The sequence below is a fragment of the Pteropus medius genome, unplaced genomic scaffold (assembly GCF_902729225.1).
Source record: "Pteropus medius unplaced genomic scaffold, Ma_sr-lr_union100, whole genome shotgun sequence".
NCBI classification, from domain to species: domain Eukaryota; kingdom Metazoa; phylum Chordata; class Mammalia; order Chiroptera; family Pteropodidae; genus Pteropus; species Pteropus medius.
In genome coordinates this window covers 4,599,305-4,610,720 of record NW_024345479.1, presented here as the reverse complement: position 1 = coordinate 4,610,720, position 11,416 = coordinate 4,599,305, and the positions used below count along the sequence as shown (strand labels likewise).

The following is an 11,416-nucleotide window of genomic DNA, read 5'->3' as shown; positions in this document are numbered from 1 at the left end:
GAAGGGAAAAGGAAGAGTTTTTTATTATACAGGGTTTTTAACCCTTTCTTTGTGGATGGAGAGGGCCCAGATGACAGATTACCTCAGTGATGCTTAACCAGAAAATTCCTGAGAGATTGATTAAGATTACATTTCTGGGAAAGGTTGAAACTGCAATTAGATCAGGCATGAGGCCATTTTGGGCCTGCGTTTTTCTCTTTAACAACTCTGTCCAGGTAAATCTGTTGTATGGAAAAGGGCTGGGCAGGGAAGGAAAGACACGATAAGGGTGGGGAGAAGGTTGCCTTGGGTTGTCTCCATTAGGGGAGGTGAAGAGGAGAGGGAATGGGCCTGCCAGCACAGCCAAGAACAAGAGTTGGGATGGGACAGGAAGGAGAGTGGTCAGGATGAGGCATCTTCAGGGGATTATGAGCCTCCTCTTTACGGTGGAAGCACCTCAGGTCCCAGCTGCCTTACCTGCTAAAGGACAAGACAGAGTTGCCCTGGTGGTCACAGGCAGAACAGATCTTCTGGTTGTTTCTGTCTGACCCTTTTTGGTAAGGTCTGTTTGTTTGTCTGAGTCCCCTCTCTAGATTATAAGCTCCTTGCAGACAGGGTCTGTGTCTTATTCAATATCATATCTCCCAGTGCCTGATGCAATTAATACTTGTTAAATGAATAAGTGCAAACAAACAAATCGTATCGTAGAGGTGACTTGGAGAACAAGGAGACCGTCCCCAGCTACTGGGGACCCAGCTCTGAAGAACTGAGCCTTGATCTATGTTATTGTCAGATTCTTCCAAGGACCAGGATGAGGGTGGGGCACATTCTGATCCATAAGAAGGGCAACTCAAAACTCAGAAACTTTAAAAGCAAGCCATGTGACGTTCTAGTTAAAAATGTAGCTCTGCAGTGGACGGCCTGGCTTACAGTCCTGCTTCTGCAACTTCCTAGCTCTGCAATCTTGGACATTCCATTCTGCCTCACTCTTTTCATCTTTACATCTCACGTAAAATGGAATGAATCGATACAGGCCTGATGTGAGAATGCAGAGAGCTAAGCCTTTTAGAACACTGCTTGGCTCACAGTAAATGCTCCATCAATGTTAGTGATTGTTACCTAGGAAGGAGACAGAACCTTGGTCCCTAACCCCCAGCACAATAACTTAGACCCAGAGCACCTGACAGCACATCTTGCAGAAATGCCTGAATGGGGACACTCTGATGGCCTCTTCCACTGAGCCTACCCACATCAGTCTCCAGATCAGCCGAAGGCCCTTTGCCTTTGTGAAGACAGAGAAGTGCAGACCTCAACATCTGGGCTGACCACCACTTGCTACACAGTGTCCTTGGGCAAGGCACTTTCTTAATGTCCCCGAGCTTCTGCTTTCTCATTTGTAAAAACGGGATCGCTAAAACCAATCTGCCAGGGTTGTTGTGGGCAATATGTGCCCAGCACCCAGTAGGTCCTTCTTCAGGTGTATGGAACTTGGGCAGATCTGCCCTTCTCTCTCATCCTTGTTCCTTCTTCCCCCTACCCCCCCCCCCCCCCCCACCTTGCAAACTGAGCAGGAGACCAAGTTCCTGGATTCCTGGACTTCTTGCCACTAACACCCAAACCTTGGGCAAGAGTTACACCCTCTGTAAAGACCAGCTCCATCCCTAGCTGCCAGAGTTAGGGTTCACTGGGGCACTCTGTCCTTGTGACCTCAGATGACTCCCCACAGGCTCTCTGCCAGAACATCTAACAGTCCTAAGGTGAACCCCACAGGAGGAGAGGGACTTTTGCAGCCTGAGTGCTGGGCGGGGCCTTAACCTACTGGGGGCTGGGATGGAAGTGGGAGGTGGGATTTGCATTCCATTTCCGGCTCCATCTTTAGGCACTTGGCTGATCATCCAACTTGCTTACTTACTGGCACAAAGAGAGGCGAAAGTTTAAAGAGAGATAGGATTGTGTCCTGAAAATTTGAGTGTAGGGAGAACTAGGAATTTCTACATTTCTACCACAAAGGCACTTTGCATGCAGGTCCTGAGAACTTTGGTATTCCCATCTCTGGAAAGCAGACTTGAGCAGTCAGTAAGAACTCCCTATAGGCGACAACACAAAGCCACCTGTGCTCCCCTTCCCCTGCCTCATCAGTGAATTTGGAAACAAGGCTGAAAGGGCTAATTCCATCGAAAGGTCAGCATTTGAATCTAGTACCTCCTGGGGCTTGTGACCCTGGGCAAGTCATGTGATCTGAGTCTTAATTTCCCTGTTGTAAAATGGGGATAATCATGGAGTGACTCAGTGTGAAGATTAAACTAGGAACACAAATGGAATGCAGAAGGGGACTTGTTTCATTCAACAATAAACGTCTAAGGACTACTGTGTGCCAGGGTCTATATGCTAGGGACATTAATAAATAAGTTGAACTTGGTCCCCATCCTCATGTCGCTTACAGGACAGTAGGGATGGCAGACATTGAGAGGGATAGTGCGGAGTAATAGTTAAGGAAACCAGGTTGGAAACCAAGCTCCACCATTCACCAACTGGGTGACCCTGGGCCAGTTCAACTCTCTGTGCCTTGATTTCCCAACAGTAAAATAGGCCATGCACCCAGGTCATAGAATGGTGAGGATTACATGAATTGACATATGAGAAAATATTTACAGCACCTGCTACGTGCTCTGGCAGCGCACACATGATCAGTGTAATAAAAAGAGCTGCGGGATTTGTAATAAGGCAAGAGATGATATCAAGGCTGAGCTTGCCCAGCAAATGGGAGATGTGTGTTCTTGAGGAAGGAGGTCCCAAGAAAAGAGCAGGGTGTGTTGGAGAGCTGAAAGAATGAGTGAAGAGTGAAGACTGGGGTGGGGTGGGGGGCCTGCATGAGATGAAGTGGAACAGCAAGCCAGTTTCAGGAGTTGGGACACTGTGAGTTATTGTCATGGGTTTTAAGGATCAGGTTGGCAGCTTTAAAGCATTCGTTTCCCTTTGTATATGTGGAAACATGACACACGTGTCCTGTTCATTAATGTACCCCCAGCCCCTGGCACAGGGATTAGGATAATTCCTTGCTGACTCTCACTCCCTCTCTGGTTTCCAGCCCCATGGCTTTCAGATCACTCCGGACTTTTAAATTTGCAGGCTGTCTTCAAGAAGTGGAGCAGGGGAGCCTTAGGAAGGACTGACATTAGTCCCAGGCCTGGGGACACCTATATTCTCCCCACCCACACAGCCCCTTTGGAATCCCATGAGTCAGGTGTGCCTGGGCTTGAATTTGGGAGAGTAATTTCTCCTGAGTGTTGTGAGCATTCAACAATGAGTGCAGGTACTGGGTACAGTGCTGATTTGTAGTATGTTCTCAGTAAATATAAGCTTCACCTCTTTCCTTTCTAAACAGAATACCCTCTCCTCATCACCAGGATGGGAGGGCAGAAAGAGGGTAGAGGAGTGTGGCTGGGAACAAACTCTTAGGAAGCAGAGGAGAAAGTGGGTATTTTATTTACAACACCACTCGCAAAGGGGCAAACTGTTCGGTTCTCAACTCACTGTTTATAGGGTAGGGGAGTGGGAGAGTCATTCCTGGCAATCCGCTGTAACTTGTAACGGGGGAAGGGTTCCAAAGGCCGGGACGGGGCGCTGTGACTCCGCCTGCAGGGCAGAGGGCACCTAGGTACGTGCACGTGGGAGAGAAACAGGAATTGCTCTCCTTGGTCTGGGTTATCCGGTGCCTGCCACAGGGTTTATGGACTAAGAACAGAATGAGAGCCGGAGGTGAGGGTGCATTTCTGCACATCTCAGGGATCAGAGCCCTGGAGGCGGCGACTGAGAGGCCACAGCCCTGGCACTCCTGAGTGCGTGGGCGGGGACTTACGCAGCGCCCGGCAGCTGCTCTAATGAGGGTACCCCCCCCACCCACGCTCCTCCAAAGGGCTGCGCTCCCTGCCCACCCTCCTACCCTTTACCGCGACTCCCGATCCCACCTTCGCTAACGCTCTGGGAGCCTTCGGGACAGCCCGGAGGCGTGGCCCGCGGGAAGCCCGCCCCTTTGATGTGCGCCGGCGCCGCGGTGATTGGACAGTCGCTTGTGACGTGCGAGGACTGCGGTGGGCGCGGGTGCTGCGGCAGCCGCAGCGCCAGCCGCGGCTCGGGCTCCGGCTCCCCGGCATTTAAAGGGGACGCGGCGGCGGGCGGGGGGGGATGGAGGGCAGGTGGAGGGTACGGCCCAGACGCACATCATCCACGGCCCTTCGGGACCGGAGGGACTCGTGAGCCGGACCCCAGAAATCCGGGGGTGGATAAGACACCGCGTCCCCTCCAATTCCCGTAAGCACCCCTGCTCCATCCTGAGCCCAAATACCTCAGCTAGCCCCTCTCCCCACTCTTTACTCTCCAAACTCAGCCGGGACAGACCTCTACCGCCGACGCTCCCGACGTGAGTCCTGGGCTCCCCAAGATACGGGAAGGCTGGGGTCCCAGTATGGAGTGGGGGCAGTGTGGAGTTTGAGGGCGCTCTTTACGTGTGTGTCAGTGGGGGAGTTCCTGGGGCGGAGGAATGAATCCCCTTTCTTTCTCCTGCGCTAGGATTGTGCTGCTCGGATAGCCCTCGGTTCCTGACTCGGAAAAAGCCAAAGAATCGGTGCCCCTTTGCCCACCACTAGTCCCCTCGGCCTCCCGAGCTGCGCACCCCCCCCCCCCCATTGGAGCGAAGCACCGCCAGTTGGGGGTATGCCTGCCTTCCAGCCACCCTAAAATATCTCCCCCATTACACATCGGCAGCTGCCACCTCCCTGCCCAGTGAGGATCCCCTCACAGCGGGACAAACCCAGAGGTGACTCCTGGTCCCAGCTTCCTTGCTGGCACCAGGGCTCCAGGTCATCACCTTCAGCTACTCAGGACTGGAAGCTCACAGCCCAAGGGGTCTCCAGAGCAATAAGGGAAGCTTTAGCTGCAATTTTGCCAAGAGTCACCAGAGCCCCCTAAATTCTAATCTTGATTCTGATACTGTGTGGCCCAGGATGTTACCTTGACCTCTCTGGGCCTCTGTTTTTCCTATTTGCTGCTGGTGGTGAGCAAGGAAGAGATTGGTGAAGCATGGGACTGCTGTCTGGGGGAGGAAAAGAACTCCACCTTAGTGTCCGTATCTAATTTCTAGTGATTGATACAAGGAGACCTGGTCTTGTTACTGTGGTATCTCTGGGGTCCTTGTCCTTCCCCCACCTCCATTCTGTACATTTCCTGTGGGAAGCTGCCCTGAAACTGTAGGCTCTGTCCATCCACTAAGAGGAGAATTTCAAACCCGGGGCCTGATTCCTTCCCTACCCCCAGGGGACCCTCCCGTCCAATCCCACAGATGTCATCCAAGAGCATTTGTGTAAAAGGGGCGGGGGAAGCGGGGAGGAATCTGGTTATCCGGTATGGAATCAGGGAGGCAGACATCACTTTTAGATGGGACTAGTTATAGACTCTGTGCCACTCCGAAGAAACCCTTCTCTCTCTGCTCTAGCCTGCAGGAGAAGCTCAGAGATTCTGTCCCATTTTTCTTTGAGGGACTCTTTTTCGTGACCACGAAACGATTTGATCACTCAGGACAAAGCTGCTAGAGGTGAGTAAGTAACCTCTTTAAACATCACTCTCACGGGACCCAGATTCGAATGGGCTCAAGGTCCCTCCAACTACTGTGGGACTGTGGGGGTAGGGGTGGGATGTCACAGCACAGTCTTCTTAGTTTCCAGGGGAAGAAACCCAGGATGCCTGGCTTTCTGCTCTGGGGACTAAAAGAAACAAGGGCAAATTACCAAATAATAAATGTTTAACTGATTTCCCTAAATACTATTAGTAGTGTATGAGAAAAGTAACTATTTCTTTTGCTATGAGAAATGAGAAGTTTTGAAGATGATTAAAAATCCAAATATTCTACCAAATTAGAAAAAGAAACAAGTGCAGAGTAAGGAGATCCTTTTCTATGGGATGAAAGTCAGTCTCTGGGTGGCTGCTAACCACCCTCTGTATCTTTGTATTAAATCCTGCTTTTCTACGTGCCTGGCGTGTCTGTCCCTATTTGCTTTTACAACGGGGGTGGAATCCCGTGACCCTTCTCCTAGCCCCAGGTGGGACATGTGTTACTACCCAGGATTCTGGAAGACTGGAACTCCTTCCAGATAAGGCCTGGGGACAGCCCGCCAACCCTCCAGCACCTGCCATTCCCTTGTTCCCTGTGCCTCCCAACGGTTCCCATCTCTCCTCTCCCAATCCCCTCCCTCTTTTCCTCACTGACTCATTTGGCCTGACCATATTTCCTAATTCCTAGATTAAAAATACTTAGAGAAAAGGCTGAGACACATCCCATCCCAACTGAGAGTTTATAATATATATGTGGTCAGGGAGTGGGGAGAGATGGAGTATGTCAAGATAGAGGGTGATAGAGCCCCTTTCTCTGTCTGTTCCCTGCTCCTGGGATGTCCCAGTCTCTGTCTTGAGGGCAATGGCTTCTCCCTGCTGTCCTGGCATGGTCTGGGGAGTGTCACCTTGACAAAATCAGAGGGGTTTCCAGTGTCACCCATTTTCACCACCAGAGGGCAGCAGCCCGACCTTTGCGCCTTTCCCTGTCTAGTCTCCTGGCTCTAGTGTCTTTCCAGATCTGTTCCAGCTGCCTCTGCTCTCTTATTGAACCCCAGGATTGCGAGTGTGTATGTGTGTGTGTGGAGGGGGGTGAAGGGAAGCACTAGGAGCTGTGGGTGGTGTCCTTTGTAGCTGTGCTGGTGAAAGCTCCACAAAACCAAACCCTATCCCCAAAGCCACATAGCAAAGTCCAGCAGAAATTGCAGTCCGACTCTCCAGTCTACCGAGGCCCTGAAAGCACCAGGGAAGCCAGTCCCAAATCACCTGTGGTGCTCAGGGGTCTGGGCCCCCCAGCTGTGGTGCAATGAGCCTGGTCATCTGCCTCTTGTGAGGACAGAGGGCAGGCAAGGCTGTGGCCAGTTATTTATGAACCAGGTTCTGCCCCATGGGAACAGCATGGCCACGGGCAAGTTATTTAACCTCTCTGAACCCTTCTCATCTGCTGAATTTAAGGGACTATGATGAGCCGTGAGAGAACATGAGTGAAGGTGATTTGTAAACTATGATGTACTGTACACAGAGGTAATGATCATACTAGAGAAAAGCACTGGTTTCAGACGCAGATCTGGTTTTGAGATCTGTCTCTGCCACTTACGGTGGGTGACCTTTGAGCCAGTCAGTTTACCTTTCTGGGTCTCCAATATATCATCTGTAAACTCTCCAGCATCTTAGTGGATTGCTAAAAGGATGCCTAGCAAGGGCTCCGATCTGTAAGTGCTCTGCCTATCTGAGGGGTTGTTTTTACTGAGTCCCTGGGAATCGTTCCTGGGGCTCAGCAAAGGGGATGAGGCTGGGTCTGGGCACCCTCAAACAGACCTTATATGGTTATCAGGAGCTCTGGACGACAGCTAGAGGCCAACAGAGTCCCTACAGGTGGTGCTCAGGGTGATGTACCAACAATGAGCGGGTGTTTTCCAGTTGCTGGCCTCCGATGCCTGTCTAGGGTAAGTGGGTCCCTCCAGGGGTCTGTTAGGATGAGGCCTCAGCCCCCATGTCCCCATCATAGGGTGGGAAGAACCCTAACCACTCCTTCAGGCTTGCTTCCACTAACGGGGATAGCTCCACTAGGGGCCTCCACTAACTCCTAGAAACTTCCATCCCAGTTGAGGGATCCTGATGCTTTACATCCTCAACTCCAGGGACCTTGGGCCACTGAGAGTCCCAGATGGATGTTGCTAAGACCAGAGGGTGGGTGACTCTAGGATGAGGTCAAAGGGACAGTTCTATTAGGGAGGCAGAGAGCCAGGTTCGAATCTCAACTCTGAAATTATGAGCCTGGACTTCAGTTTCACAAGCTGTGCCAGGCCGTAAACATCATAGGAATATTAGAGAGGGGGAGTTAGGAATACTCCAAAAAGAGGAGTGGCTCTGACCAGACTAATCGGGGTGGGAAGCTGGAGGGAGAAAGGCAGTGCGGTGGATATTCTGAAGCTGTGCATGATCTGTTCACTGCTCCTCTGTCCTGTATAGCTGCTGGCAGCCAGAGGTGGCAGAGAGGCTGCTGAGGGCTTCTGCTATCTCCATGTGCTTGCCTTTCTTTGTGCCCTCACACTTGCCCTGTTGTCGCCATCCTCTCCCATGTTTCCCCTTCAACATGGCTCCGGCTCAAGGTTTCCACTTCCTGGAGCTCCCCACCCACACTCTGTCTTCCTGTCCAGTCTGTCTCTATGTTGCCCCAGCATGACTTCCTCCTAGCCTCCTCCCCCACCGCTACCTCATACCACACACCCCCAATGTCCCCACTACCTGTACCCTCCTCCACTGCCTTTTCAGCCACTGCTGCTCTCTTTCCTTTCCCTTACCTGTCTCCCAGGTATGTCGTGGCCTGGCACGGGAGGCTCCTACCTCCTCAAGCCCCACTGCTTCTGCTGCCCGCTTGCTTCGGACTCTGGCAGGAACCCCACCCGCTGACATGGCCCTCCGGGGGAATTGGCAAGTGACTAGTGATGAGCTGTCAGCGCAGGGCCCTAAAACATCCCAGAAAAACTGAGCGCCAGCCCTGCACCCCTGCCCAGAACAATCTGGCTGGAAGCAGCTCCCGAAGAGCCTTCCTGGGTCTTGTACAGTCAAACTACCTATCTGGTTATTCCAAGAGCTAAAATCCAGTTCTCCAGCCAGTGCAGAGGCCCAGACACCTACCCTCCAGGCCTGAGATCTGGTACTCATTGTCCACATGTTTTGGATGGGTCCAACAAGTCTTCCCTGGAGTCTGTTTTCTTATTGTGCACCACAGTCCACAGCCATCAGTCACCGCCCAGAAGAGGACTGTGGAAGCTGTTCCCGTTGGGCAAATGGGCGGTTTCCCTGACTATGTATGTTAGGGAAGAAGGGAGTGGACAGTCCCCTCCACTCTCCCTTTATCCATACCAACAACTGGGGTCACTGGAGGTCTCTAGAAGGTCTAGTTCAGAAACCTCCACAAAGGGTGACCAGTTGGAAGCTGCTCCTCCCTCTTTTAAGCTGACTCTTGTTAAGTCCCAAAGGCCCCAGATGAGAGTAGCAGAAACAGGTGCCAAGGAAAGCCCTTCTGGGTTCAGAGGAGGTTGGTCCTCTGAGAATAAACTCCAGTGAGTTAACTGAGAAGTAGTGCCAAGGGGGTGGGCAGGGAGCTGGGAGTGGGAGCGGCGTCGGGTACTCCCCCAGCTTAACCAGCCTTGGGTCCTCCTCAGGTCTTGGATGTGCCAGCGCCTCTGGCTGTGGCCCGCTAACCAGCCTCTCCCGGGCCGGCAACCGCCGCGCCCGCTCTCGCTTGCTCCCTCCTCCTCCTGCTGCTCTTCTCCCCCCTGCTCCCAGGACGGCGGGATGGCTGCGCAGGGCGCGCCGCGCTTCCTCCTGACCTTCGACTTTGATGAAACTATCGTGGACGAAAACAGCGACGACTCGATTGTGCGCGCCGCGCCGGGCCAGCGACTGCCCGAGAGCCTGCGTGCCACTTACCGCGAGGGCTTCTACAATGAGTATATGCAGCGCGTTTTCAAGTACCTGGGCGAGCAGGGCGTGCGGCCGCGGGACCTACGCGCTGTCTACGAGGCCATCCCCCTGTCTCCGGGCATGGGCGACCTGCTGCACTTTGTGGCCAAGCAGGGTGCCTGCTTCGAGGTGATTCTCATTTCGGATGCCAACACCTTTGGCGTGGAGAGCGCGCTGCGCGCCGCGGGCCACCTCAGCTTGTTCCGCCGCATCCTCAGCAACCCGTCCGGGCCCGACGCGCGAGGGCTGCTGGCACTGCGGCCCTTCCACACTCACAGCTGCACGCGCTGCCCTGCCAACATGTGCAAGCACAAGGTGCTCAGCGACTACCTGCGTGAGCGGGCCCACGAAGGCGTGCACTTCGAGCGCCTTTTCTACGTGGGCGACGGCGCCAACGACTTCTGCCCCATGGGGCTGCTGGCCGGTGGCGACGTGGCCTTCCCGCGCCGCGGCTATCCCATGCACCGCCTCATCCAGGAGGCGCAGAAAGCCGAGCCCAGCTCCTTCCGAGCCACCGTGGTGCCCTGGGAGACGGCCGCCGACGTGCGCCTCCATCTGCAGCAGGTGCTGAAGAAGTGCTGAGACGGCGGCCTGCAGAGGGCGCTCCGGAGAAGAAGGGAGCGAGGAAGTGGGGGATCGGGAAAGACAACCTAGTTTTATAACTCCCTTTTCCCTTTCGCTTTGGTATGTCCCTCGGGGAATTTCTAGAATTCCGAGCTCGTCCACTTGGAGGCTGGGGGAGGGAGGTCGGAGCCGTCCCTATCTATGCAGTTAACACAGCTCCGCTGCCTCCCCCAGATCCAAGGCAAATAGTCATTCTGGAGTCTGGCCCAGCCGGGGTGGTGCGCTTACCGGGGAAGGCAGCAGCGTTTCCAAAAACCTCGTCCTACTAACTGGGAGGAAGGAGTTCCCTGGCAGGGGAGAGAAGGAACATCTCCCATGGCTTTAACTGCTGCCTGGGGCAGAGTAACCGCCCCTCCCCCAGTCTCGGGTCGGGGAGTCCCAGGGCCTGAAATCATCTCGGTTGTACTGGACACCCCATGGAGAGAAATGATGCTCTCCACCGATGGCCCCAGGCCTAGATCTTGCTTCACCAACTGAGACTCCACACTACACCCCCTTTCTTCTTGTCACCCTCCACCGCCCACCCCGTCAGCATCCCCAAAAGAAAAAAAGCCAGAGGGGACAGTTGCCTCTTGGTGGTGGAACAAGGTAGCACACTGTCCGGCTCAGGTCCAGCCAGCCAGGGACCTCACAGCGTGCCACGGTGTCTCCTCTCACCCCAGCCTTGTCTATGCAGCAAGAGACCAGGGACTTAACCAAAGTCACCCCCGCGGGCTGGGCCCTCTGTGCCCCCCTTCTCCCGTGTGGAACAGAAAGCCATGATGTTTTCAATCAGAGCCAGTGAAACCCTAACCCCTCCTCACTCTTTGGTGTTTTAGAGCTATAAAGCAGGTAAAGGGGGAAGAGGTGACTGAGATCTCTGGCGCCGCAATATCATGGGGGAAGGTGGGGGGGTCTCTGCTCTCAGACAGCCCCACTTAAGTAAGGGCGTGGGTCCCTACTCTTGGCGGAGCACCCAGCTCGAGGAATCAAGATTGAACATATAACACGGCAGACAACAGGCAAAAGAACACGGTGTGGTCAATGGTTGCAGAGGGCATCAGCTCTAGCATAGAGGGCAGGTAATGAGGACCAAGGAGATGGGAGAGATACTGTTGCTGGGGATGGGGCTCAATAATTCGCGGGAGCCTTAGAACTGGAGTGCCTTTCTGTCCATCCTCTCTCTGGCCCCCCAGCCCTGCAGGGTAGTGATCAGGAGGTCATCAGAGTTTCATTCAAAGTTGGCACTTGCAGCTGG

The 11,416-nt window shown here is 53.7% G+C and overlaps 1 protein-coding gene across 5 annotated transcripts; it reads left to right on the top strand.

Moving 5' to 3' along the window:
* Positions 1-3,275: 3,275 nt before the first annotated feature.
* Positions 3,276-10,166, top strand: PHOSPHO1 (phosphoethanolamine/phosphocholine phosphatase 1). Of its 5 annotated transcripts, none has more exons than XM_039873772.1 (4): positions 3,276-4,399; positions 5,471-5,569; positions 7,418-7,529; positions 9,255-10,166. In XM_039873772.1, the coding sequence occupies exon 4, from the start codon at positions 9,262-9,264 to the stop codon at positions 10,135-10,137; it is 876 nt and encodes a 291-aa protein (XP_039729706.1). In that variant the 5' UTR covers positions 3,276-4,399; positions 5,471-5,569; positions 7,418-7,529; positions 9,255-9,261; the 3' UTR covers positions 10,138-10,166. The 5 variants fall into 5 exon arrangements, with proteins under 5 accessions (XP_039729706.1, XP_039729708.1, XP_039729707.1 ...); XM_039873774.1 differs by having other exon boundaries at positions 3,277-4,399; positions 9,379-10,166; XM_039873773.1 differs by lacking the exon at positions 3,276-4,399 and adding an exon at positions 4,663-4,690.
* The last annotated feature ends 1,250 nt before the right edge of the window (positions 10,167-11,416 follow it).